This window comes from Lissotriton vulgaris, chromosome 6, assembly GCF_964263255.1.
Source record: "Lissotriton vulgaris chromosome 6, aLisVul1.2, whole genome shotgun sequence".
NCBI classification, from domain to species: domain Eukaryota; kingdom Metazoa; phylum Chordata; class Amphibia; order Caudata; family Salamandridae; genus Lissotriton; species Lissotriton vulgaris.
The window spans coordinates 903,470,242-903,482,545 of record NC_141694.1 but is presented as its reverse complement, the minus strand read 5'-3'; the positions used below and the strand labels follow the sequence as shown (position 1 = coordinate 903,482,545).

The 12,304-nt window shown below is 44.1% G+C and overlaps 1 protein-coding gene across 1 annotated transcript in view; it reads left to right on the top strand.

Moving 5' to 3' along the window:
• The window catches only part of LTBP1 (latent transforming growth factor beta binding protein 1), a 1,129,437-nt gene that overhangs the window by 720,303 nt on the left and 396,830 nt on the right, over window positions 1-12,304 (top strand). The window contains exon 9 of the mRNA XM_086926894.1: window positions 8,784-8,855. Within this exon, the coding sequence (XP_086783020.1) occupies window positions 8,784-8,855 (72 nt within the window). The remainder of the gene's footprint in view (window positions 1-8,783; window positions 8,856-12,304) is intronic.

Below are 12,304 nucleotides of genomic sequence, written 5' to 3'. Positions count from 1 at the left end.
ACAACACAGCTAACAGAGAGTGTTGCCACGAAAGGGTACAAAATGAGACAAGGCGATACTAAGGAGTGACTAATAGGCTTATCGACCAATGAATAACCACTGTTTACAGCGCAAGCCAATGAAAAATATGGGCGGAGAATGTGCAGAGCGTCAGGTTCCTACCTGAATCCAGCATGCCTGGCAGAGGAGCCCATGTGTTGCCCAGGCTCGAACTGAAAAGGTAGAAAGAAACACTCACTGCCCGAAATCAGCATGCTTCTGAAGTATACCCTAGGGATGTACCCCACTATTCTCAGATGGCTTCTTCTACTCTTCTTACCAGCTGCTCTGGTCTGTCACTAAACCTTCTGAATTGAAAATGTGCATCAAAAGCACAGACAGACTATGCCCCACCTAATAAGGCTTCTTTGAGGACGTCCGCCTAGATCTTACGCCTGCGTATAGGTGTTCAAAATTTAAGAAAGGGATATTTATTTTTGGTAACGTGTCAGCTTTTCATTAATAGACATAATCACACAAATGGTGCCTTTCAGGATCTTCTAATATATGGTCCAGTAGGATGTAAACTGCTGTTCGCACAACAACCCCCCCCCCGTAAGTCGTCGTGATTCAAGCCGAACCCCAAATGGCACAAGGCACGCAGCAACATTTCAGGAACCACTGAATCACCGGCCCACAGACCCCAAACCACCAGGCTCCGATGACAGGATCCGCATATATGAACTATATTTAATAGAGCATTGAAATAACAGCACCTAACATTGAGATATTTAGCTGAAAAAAATCAATTTTCCTTTTCTACAGAGAGGCGAGAGTGAGTGAGTCTCAGTAAGGTAATCCATACACTTATGTACACACTCACTCTGTGGGTTATGGATGCCTACATACGCGCTCACTTGAGGGAGTTGACTTGTAGGAATATTTGTTCTTTGCAGCTCTCCAAAATGGCAAACTGTGATGTTGCAAGCACTACATAGAACACTATTTTGTTTTTGTTAACTGAAAAAAACTAATTAGAAAGCTTCTGTAGCAGGGCCGCTAAAGTGAAAGTGGTTGCACTGTGAAATAAATAAATAAATAAGCGCGCCACTAAAGTGAATGCGGACTGTGCCATAAATTAATTAATGAAATAACTGCGGCCGTTATAGTTAAAATGGACCACACCGTAATTTAAATAAATATATTACTAATAATATAAAAGCATGTTGCATGCTGCGACGTTGTGGGTGGAATAGGGTGGGTGAAATAGGGAAGATCATTTAATAAAATAGTGACCACCGACTACATAACTCAGACGGTGTAACAACACAAGTAAATAGTCCAGTCATTATGGTAGGTTCAGGGAAGGCGGTACCAAGGGGGGACTACTAAACCTATTCACAAATTAAAAGCAACAATTTCGCAAGGACAGTAACCGTATTCAATTGAAAAGATGGGCAGGAAATGGGTGGAGCTTCTATGCCTAACCTCAATACAAAATGCCTAACAGAGCAGCGCGTGCGCTCATAGGCTCGACCTAAAAATGGTACAGCTATAGGTTACAAATTTCATTCCTTTCCACATGCTTTAAATGTTATGTTGTTGACCAGACTGGAGTAAAAGTGCCTTAAATAAATGGTTCTGCCCTATAAATGGAGCGTTCACCAACAGCATGCACAATTGTTCCACACGGTCAGCAAGTGGAATAGGAGAGAGTTTTGCTGTCGCTTTTTTGGTCACTTCTATGAGGGGAAAGCTCTGACGTCTATGTGTCTATCAGTAGTGTAGAATGTAAATTCGGACACACCCTGAATTAGCACGGAAGTAATAATGAAGGATAGTGCAGAGCTTCCTTACAGTGTCACAAGTGAGCGTCAGACACGACATCTGACGTCTGGTGGCAATGTGCGCCGAAGTGATGTAAAAAGCGTGGGCTATGTCCTCTCTCCCACCTTCTCCTGTGACTGGGTAATTTGGGAATGGAAGTCACAACGTTCTGATCATGAGCATGACAAATTAATTACAACACAGTTCAAGCAAGGAGCGTAAAGTTAGTCATTTGCTTAAATGTGCCATAACGTGCAGGACTCCATCGCTAGTACAGATAATCCGGGTATGCAGTGACGGTTGTCCATTTTATAATGGGTGAGGCTCATCCCCAAAGCCCTAGTCTAGAAACCATCCATGCAAGATATAACCACCTTGTTTATTTCCAGGGTAAATTGTGCAATGTTCTTGTTCGTAAGGCAGTTACCAAACCTCTTGTGAAGGCTCCATCAGGTGTCAGGTGTAGAATGCAGCAAATGAATGGTTACCCACATACATCCAAGTAAATGCTATTGGATTTTACTGTGACCAATACACTGGTTCCCAGTAACCTACAGACTAAAATCTAAGACACCTTGCCGCACTCCCACAGCTGGGTGAGTATTCATCCAGACAAAGGAATATGAAGACTGTCTGAGTTTCTTCCTGAATTCTGGTCAGGTCTTTAGAATCACCAGAGCTATCTTTAATATAAAACAAATCTGATGTAAATGATTATTAGTCTCTGCACCAAGTCTGTGGAATGAAATTCTGCACCACTATTGCCTAGTACAAGCTCACCTAACTTTCAAAAAAGCCTTCAAAATCTTGCCTTTTCATACAGCAGACTATTCAAGATAACATTCAAAAAGAGACATGGGAAAGGTAGAGAATATCACAAAGGAAAAACAAGGACACAGAGACACTGCAGCAGGGAGAATGGGGGCAAGAAGGCTAAGAAAACACTGGCATTTAAAAGCACTTGTAGACCTGTGACTAGGGAGTTATGTAAAGAAGTGCCCACTGAGACATGGAGAGACAGGCCGCATGACTCAGGATAGGCACCATCACGGAGAAAGAACAACAAAGTGAGGACAGGAAAACACAAAAGGGGAAGAAGAGACAAACACATGAAAAGTTCAGGGAAAGGAAAATGAAGTCTGGAACAGAAAGTTACACACGGAGTGACATTTTGGGGCATTGGGCTACAAAGACGAGTACAGGAGGAGCAAAGGTGGGTACGAATGCAAAGACATAGGGATAGGATAGCAAAGACAACGCAGGGGACAAATGGAAAAGGAGGCACTGAGACAGCATCATATTGGCTTGTACTGGGTAATCAGAAAGGAAAAAGACATAGGGTAGCCTTCCATAAGGAAAACAACAATAATACATGAAGAATTGCCAACTAAACAAAAAGAATCGTAGAAATGACTGGGGAGACACTAATAAGCAGACGTTATGGCAGGACAACAAAGTCACAGTAACGGAAAGACAGCCAGGAGGACATGGGAAACACAAGCGGGGGGGGGGGTAGAGGAACGCAGATACATTAACAAGACGTTTCCGACACCTGTACAGGATCGCCATGGATATATAGATGAGGTGGAAGATGCTACAGTGACAAACAAAGGGACAGGAGCGACTCACATGGAAACGGAGACATCCACAAATATAGGGAAACACAGGTACTGAGAATGGAGAGGCATATACACAAGATGAAGATTCAGTAACAAGGAAATCGTCAGAAAGACAAGGTGGCCGTCCCAGAAAGAGGCAAAGATAATGGAATACAAGGATAGAGAAGCAGTGATGAAGGACTGGCCTAAACATACAAAAGATTAAGACTTGCGAACAAGAAGATAATCAAGTTGGAAGTGACGCTCAGAGAACCATACGCAGAGATTGGGACGCGCACACACATGTATAAACACAGATACAGAGAGAGGTGGGCACAGACATAAGGCTTAAGTGATGTGGGGGTGCCTATGCAGCAAGGCAGACATCATGATGGCGGTGAGAGAGAAAGCTGTGTTCGGAACAGAAAGCACGTGAAGGGACAAGGCCATGAGAGAATGGGAAAATGCTGCTGTGGGACAGGGCACTGGCCAAGATCTTAGGAAACTCGTTCGGGAGAGGATGTATCCTTACGGCTAGAGCGGTTGACTTTGAAGCTGGGGAACCAGGTTCGAGGGTGCAGGGGTGTCAAAAGGACACCCTGTTGCACCCCTGAAATAAGTATGGGTGCACAGGTGGCGCACATACATGCCCTAAGGGCATGTATGTGCTTCACATTGCACTTTGAAAAATGCAAAAAAGTGAATTTTTCAAAGAAATTCCAAATTACCACCAACTTGAAGTTGGTGGTAATTTGCGATTCCTTAAGGCCAAATTGCAATTTTTTTGGTGCTTCTTACATTGCATTAAAGGAATCGCAAAATTTGCGATTCCTTAAATGCAATTGCAAAATAAGGAATCGCAAATTTTGCGATTCCTTATTTTGCCTTAATACATACCATTTGTCAAAATTGCATTCGCAAATGCAGAAATTCTGTGAATTTCGGCTTGCGAATGCAATTTTGCTTGATACATATGGCCCTTAATCTCCCCGTGCCTACCAAAAATAAATATGTTCTTCTGTAAGAAACTGGTCCTCATGTAAAGCGCTCTTATACCTGATGTTTCGGGTCTAGTTTGTGCTATATAACTCTTAAAAATAACTAACAAGCATTTACAATGCAACGGTCTCGCCTTTGCAAAAGTTAGAGCTATTGGCATTGGAAATGACAAAATTGTTATTTATGTGTTGGTTTTGAAAACAGATAAATAAATGGCATTTATCATTTACCATGCTAATAGCTTAATCTCTCACAAATGTGAGACCTATTGCATTTGCACCCCCACACACACACACAGCCACACACACAGAGCCACACACACAGAGCCACACACACAGAGCCACACACACACAGAGCCACACACACACACAGAGCGCCCCCCCCCCCCCACACACACACAGGGCCCCACACACAAACACAGAGTGCCAGGTGTGAGGGTGATGGGATGTGAGGGTGAGGGTGTGTGAGGGTGGGTGAGGGTGAGGGTGTGTGAGGGTGAGGGTGTGAGGGTGAGTAAGGGGTGTGAGGGTGAGTGAGGGTGTGTGAGGGTGAGAGGGTGAGTGAGGGTGTGTGAGGGTGAGAGGGTGTGTGAGGGTGAGAGGGTGGGTGAGGGTGAGTGAGGGTGTGTGAGGGTGAGGGTGTGAGTATATATATATATATATATATCAAACGCGTCATGGCGGTGGTGCTGGGCGAGAAAAGCAAATAAAAAATTCAGCACGATACTGGGTTCGCCTTGTCTCTTTGGAAAACGGAATTCCAGTGGTGTGAGACGAGTTCAAAGAAAGAATATATATATATATATATATATATATATATATATATATATAACCCAATGGTTTTATTGTATGTAATTGTATAATAAAGATTTCTATTCTATTCTTAACAGCTGTGCATTTTCTGTAGAGTTATCATTATCTTTTTCTACACACCTTTCTGAAGTTCTTTAAACTGAATTTTATGCAATCTCTCCAGATGCCACAACGGAAATAAAGGACACGTAGTGCAGAGGTCCTGACAGTCGTGTTTTTATTTTATGGCTGAACGAGAGAAGAAACGCTCCCTTCTAAGTAAAGTCAACTCCTCTTACATCCTTCCAATGTGGATACGTTTGTTAAATTGGGTGCTAGTAAAGCCTGTTACAGCCTATAAAAGACAATGTGCTATAAATCAAAATGAATAATCTTTGAGTAATTTATTAGACTAACGAAAGTGGTAGCAGACACTGCCTGGGTGCCAAGAAGTATGTGGTGCTTTTTTAATGTCGGAATCCAATCGTTTTTAACTTACATCAAGAAACGCACAGATTGTTTGATGTACAATCGGTTCCGACGGGCCTTTGAGCTTGCCGTATTTTTGCGCTCGCGGCTGATGTCTGCAGTGCTCTGAAGTTCACGGTTACTATCCCGTCAATGCGGGCTTGCCTTTCATTCTTCCGTGGCCGATACGTTGAGTACCATTCTCCTGGATAATGACAACTGGTGTTACTTACAGCGCCTAGAAATGGCAGAAAGACATTATGTAATGCTGTATAAAACAAGCGCTCGCCATTTATCTCTAAGCCCGGTCCTTTTCAGACTGGGGGGGCGTGTTTTTGACTTTCTTTCTAGGATGTAAACAACAGTCAAAAACACGCCCCCCAGTCTGAAAAGGATGGGGCCTAGAGACAAATGGTTCCTCTTTCTAGAACCATTTGTTCTAGAAACAACCAGCACCCAGGGGGACAAGGGTAGCGGCACCCCTCCCGTGGTCGTGGCCGCCGCTGTGACAGGGCACCATCCGGGACCCGGCCCAACTTAGGCCCCAAGGTTGCCGCTGCTGCTGGTTGTGGAGGCTTTCGCCCGTGTGCTCTCGGGGAGGGGGCTGCATAGCGAGCCTTTGGAGTCTCCCTCAGTGTATTGCCTGTGGTAGCTCCTGTCACGCAGGGGGATGCGGTCCCGCTAGCAGTCCACCTCCTGGGCCTTGACCCCCACGCCTGCTCTCGCCTACCTCCTGGGGGTAGAGGCACAGGGATCCACTTGCAGGAGTGAAAAGAGCACAACTGGACTACTGCGTGTGGGGCAGGGGAGGTGGGGTAACCACCGGCTTGCGGTCGCGGCTGCTCCCGCCCGACAGGGATAGACAGAGCTGACCGGGCCAGCGCGCCCTCCCCCAGCCTCTGATCTTACCCACATGGTCCGAGACGCATACCACGGTGTAAAAGGACAGCTTTCCGGGGTGCTCGAGGAGTCTGCAGCCGCTGGGCTGAAACCATGGCGTTGTCGGTCCTTTGTGCATGAGTAACATAGGCAAACAATTCAAGTAATATACGGTGAGCAGGAAAGGGGTGGGCCGTGATTCGTGTTGATGTGCAACGCTTCGCCAGAGTTTGTAAGCGCTGTCTAAAGAAAAGCCTAAGGCTTACAGACAAATGGTTCTTCTTTTTTTTTAAGCCCGTCCTGTTCAGACTGGGGGGCGTGTTTTTGCCTGAGAACGTCACTAGGTAGAAAGAATGTCAAAAACACGCCCCCAATCAGAAAAAGACGGGGCTTAGATCCAAAGAATGACATCACTGGGATCTCTTCTCCAATGGCTGGCCGCCGTTTAGGATGCTATCCAATGGAGAAGAGGGGCGGGGCTTAACCTCGCTACTCCAAGTCATTAAATCTCGCGAGCTCGAGTGCGCATGTGCGCACCTGATGCCACGCGAGACCTAAAAATAAGGTACACTAAGTAAGTATAGGAAAAAGATCCGGTCACAGAAGAACTCTAGTGTAGCATAGAAGGACACAGACTCCCAAAATAAAGGATGCCAAAGACACAGGAACTGACTCAGAAAGATTGGTTTGTTAGCAATTGTTAGCAATTCTGAGTTACTCTTGTAGTACTCCTGGCTTACTAAACTTTTATCAAAACAAAAATAAAGATTATTACTACTACAACTACTTATTCACGAAATCAAGATATAAGGGGTACTTCTGGCTTACAACAGACTTATAAAATGTGTACTGCAATTCCAGAATGTGTGTTTAGTTGGCCAACAATGTCCAGCATGAGGACCAGCAGAGCAAGCTATTGATACACAACCATACTCATGTATTATGCCCGTGGGCCATTTGGATACATCTGTAGTCTAACTGAGACCACATATAGGACCACCTGCTACAAGATCGTGAGTAAGATACTGACTCCTAATGTAATACTACAGCCTTATAGCCCGCCGTAGAGGGCTATACCGGCTATTAGCCCTCTCCAGTGTTAAGCCTTTAACAAGGGAGAGGGACTTTAATAGCGGTATAGCCCATCTACGAAGGGCTATAAGGCTATTAGAACATTCTGTCACCAGAGGACAGAATGTTCTAACAAAAAAAACAAAGCCTTTTGGAAGCGTGAGGGGATTGGAATCCCCTCAGGCTCCCTGAAGCCTTTGTTCACAGCCAGAGCTGTTAACAAAGAAACATTGGAATGTTGGAGCTCCAGGCTTATACCAGCCATTATAAGCCAAGAGCACTCCATTGTTTTCAATGGAGCTCCCAACATTCCAATGTTCTAATAGTGAGTCGACCATCAATAAATCTTGAAGCTCTGAGAAACACCACATGCCATTGGTAAAGCCTGGGCCCAACAAGAAAAGAGTTCATGCAATGGCACTCCAACTCTTTGAGGGTCATCTAGAGACATTATGTATTCATTTGAGGAAAATTCAATTAAACTCTTTATTCATATGTGTAGTGTAGACATTTGAAGTGGAAGAACTTACAAAGTGTAGTAAATGAGGGATATTGTCCGAGTGTTTTTCCCACCTTTGAATTTCTTATATAAATGGACAATTTATTACCCCACCCAGTGCCTTCCAATACAATTTCCTCATGGAAAGGCTTAAACAGAGGACATAACGTCCTCTATAAAGTGTGCCATTCATCCAATTCGATAGGGTTGAGAAATCTGTGGATCAGGTATGTAGCTCAATGCATGTCTAAAACAAGGTCCATCTCCATTGCATGTTTCAGTGGATGATCACAGTGCACTCACATCCATTCCTGATCCCAATTTTTCAATATGTAAGCCCTTCCTAATCGAACTTCCAGTTTGAATGCTTATAATTTTCTGGATTAGTGCCAGTCTGTCGACCTAACACAGAACAACTATAACACACATTTTGAGAAACAAAGAGAAAATAAATACATTGTATGGTGCCCCATGCACTGCTTGTAGAACATGGAGCAATGCATTGCCAGGCCTTGTCAGTATGTTGACTCTAGCGTTATAGCTGTATCCAGTCGTCAGTAATTTTGTAGACCATATTAATTTTCCATTGATTTAGGCATTAATCTAGACTCGAGTTTGTTGAATTTGTGCCACCTTATTTTTAGCCCTAACTTCATTTCCCTTTCTTTGCAGCCTACTCAAACTATGGACAGCCCCTGGAATGTCCACAAGGATACAAGCGGATCAATGCCACCTTTTGTCAAGGTAAGAATTGTGTAGAGAACTGATGAGCACAGCATATACTAAGTAAGCTAGAGACTCACATGTTGCTGTGCTTACTGATTCAACAGTGATTCACAACCAGACTGTATACTGAACTACTTGTTGGGCCTTCCTAAACAGAGTTTTTAAAACTAATATGGAGGTCCAAAAATGCTTAGCATAAGGTATTCCACTGAGGGAATCACAAGGATTTGAAAATTGAGATAGAACAGGACATGGGCATGGTTGCAGCTCTACTGTGATGCTGATGTTCTACCTCCTTCACACTGCAGACCACCCACTCTCTTTTGTATGAAGAAAAATGTCTAGTTATATCATACTTTAGCATTTGAGGCACAGATGTCTCACCTTTCTTTAAATCCGTGCCTATAAGTTAGCTAAGCTAAGCATGTTTGTCAGTGTCATATGTCGTCTGCGGAGGACTAGAACAAAGAACATGATTTTGCTTGAATGGATATTTTTGTTTGCATATGCTCAGAGGGAGAGTGTGTGAATTTATTCATGGAGTATCAGAGGCTCATCTCGTGTACATACCACCTGTGTTGTATTATGTAAAAGTTAGATGGGCAACCTTTCTTACTTAAAAACTAGTTCTAAATCTAAAAGTTCACTGTGGCCAGTCTACATTGTTTTTAATATCATAACGAAGTGAATTTCCGTGATGCGGCATGCTGATGGTGGTAAAGCCAGAGCTTTCTCTCTTCGGATTCTTGTTCAGATCATGTTGTAGGTTTGGGGCATGATGCTTAGATATTGCTCCTTCAGCTCAGTGACTCTCCCTAAAGGACTAAAAATGTATTCTGTATTGAGAGACACAGAGTTCTGCTGCTGGAGTAAGTATGAATTTGGACTATCAAAGGCCTGTTTTTGGAATCTCAATGCCTACTGTTGATACATGAAGCACAGGTGCTGAATTCAGAATTTCTTTTGGGTGTTGCTTATGTGAGTGGCTTTATTGTTTGCTGCTGGAGTGAGATTCTGTGGTCGGCTGCTGGAATGAACCTGCCACTCGTGTGACTCAAAGTCTGCCTGCAGGACTGAGTGTTTCTGAAGCCTGTTATTCAGAGGAAGACTCTGTAGCAGCGGCGGGTCTTTAGGGCGGAAGAGAGCCCCCCCGCCACCAGCCGCAAATAAAACGATAATAGAATGGGTTTCTAACAGCCGCGGTCGGTACTGGGAGTACCTGCGGGGCGGTGACGTGGGGAGGGGGAGGGGCAGGGTGAAGGGTAGTAAACTATGGATTACGGAGGTTTACAAGTAAGCAAACATATAAATAAATCAAACACATTTTGTTGCGTTCACTGCATCCCCAAATGTGATGCAGTGCGCACAACGAAATTCGTTTTATTTATTTATATGTTTACCTACCTGTAAACCTCCATATACCATTACATCGCATTTCTTGTAAAAGCGCATGCGATGTTATGGTATGCGTGGTTTTTACCACGCGTTGTAACATTTCATGCGTTGTAACGCATGCGATGTAATAGCAACGCGCAGTAAAAACCACGTTGTAATGGCTGTTACCCGTTTTTCATATATATATATATATATATGAGTGTCAGGCTCAAGGTACAAAAAGATACCAGCACTCACAGGGACATTTACTGCCAGATTTTATTGGTATCACACGAACAAGGCCAATTTGTACCTTGAGCCTGATTTATAGCGTGGTGTCCGTCACCACGCCTGACAAGCACCCGGCCGTGAGTGAAGGGTAAACAAGTTTGGAGCGCGATATATATGAGTGTGTGTTTATAAATTCTCAAGTCAATATAACTCATGCCCTGAAGTAACTATTACTCGCACACCCACAGTGCAGTTATCAATGATGTAATCTGAGATGTTGCAAAGATGTTATCAATGATGTCATAGAACATGCCATGAGTGATGTACCTTGTGAAGTTCAGTGGTTTTGTTAATTTAAAATAGTATGTTTCATTTGATATTTTCACCTAACTATAATGTCCCTTTGCATTTTGTTTTCTTTGGTAAATTTCATTTTCTTTAATGTAAAGTAACATATCATCACAATTCCTAACTATAACGTCACTTTAACCTTTGATTTTTTCAGTGAATCTTATTTGAAAAAAATATAAAGTAAGATGTCGATCTCCATGTGTGGCATGCGGTTGGGGTCACCTGTTGCGCATGAGCTCTGGCCATGCATGGCATGGAGTTAGTTGCAATTCCTGTGGCCAAGGCCTTTCACCATTATCCTGCAAGTGCCTTACTCTCATCATCATATGGCCTTCGAGGTATGACCGCACTCTTCAGAGTAGAAAACAGCAGTGTCCTGTGGAAAGGAGTTCCTGACAAGCTGCTTGGATGTGGCTCTGGGGCATGGGGTCCCTGGGGCTGATCTATGGCTTGAGGAGGGGGTCTGATGCCCCCCTCCACTGAAAATAAATTACCCCTGGGGATGGGGTCCCTAGACCTAAAAGAAATTTGGGGAGGTGGCCAATATTAAAATGTCCCCAAGGAATGGGGTCTCTGGGGCGTCATAGAGGCTTGGGGAGGAGGCCATGTGCCCAACTCCTCTAATTTTAAATACCAGTCCCAGGGTATGAGGTTCACAGTATCTCATAGAGGCTCAGGGAGAGGGTAACTATAACTCATGCACCTGCCATTCATAGTTTTCTCATCAATAATTTTAACGCAAATATTGCACTGATATCATCAATGATGTCATAGAAAATGTCATGAGTGATATAGCGTGGGGTAAGTAGCAGTGCATGACAATGGCACGAGTTATAGTTATCTTAGGGCGTGAGTTATGGTTTCTTCAGATAACTCTAAATATAACTGCTGAATTTCTATGGGTTTGTGTGTGGAAATTATGAACCTAACTATAACGTCCTAGTAACCTTAGAGTTTTTTTTGTGAATCTGTAAGGTTTTTATTTAACACAGTGGGGGTTGGCCGGATCCTGCAGCCAACCCTCCACGTGCAGCCAACTCCACACCATGCACGGCCTTCGGAGTGCATGGATGGGGGTTGGTCGTAGGGCCTGGCCTGCAGTCAGCCATGCAGGCAACCTCCGCATGCATTCAACCCCAGGTCGCACATGCAGTGGCGGGTCCTCAGCTATAGCGGATGAGCGTCACCCCACTGCTCTGCCAGGTGTAGTTAAAAGAAAACAAACTTGATAATAACCAATGTTATTATCATTTTAGTTTTGCGTTTCCTGCTGAGGGTAGGGCTAAACTGGCAGAGCAGGGGCCAGGAAGAAGGGTGGTGCTCCCCTCTAAAGTGTGCCAATCTGTTTGGTCGGTCCTCTTGGGCCGACCATAACAGTCATGTACACTTTGGATGTTCTTCACCCAGGCTGTATTACAGACAGAGTGCAGACCATGCCCAGGCCCCCATTATCCATCTGAGTGCCGATCCACGGCGCTAAGACCAATCACAATGCTGCACTGCAGCGCTGT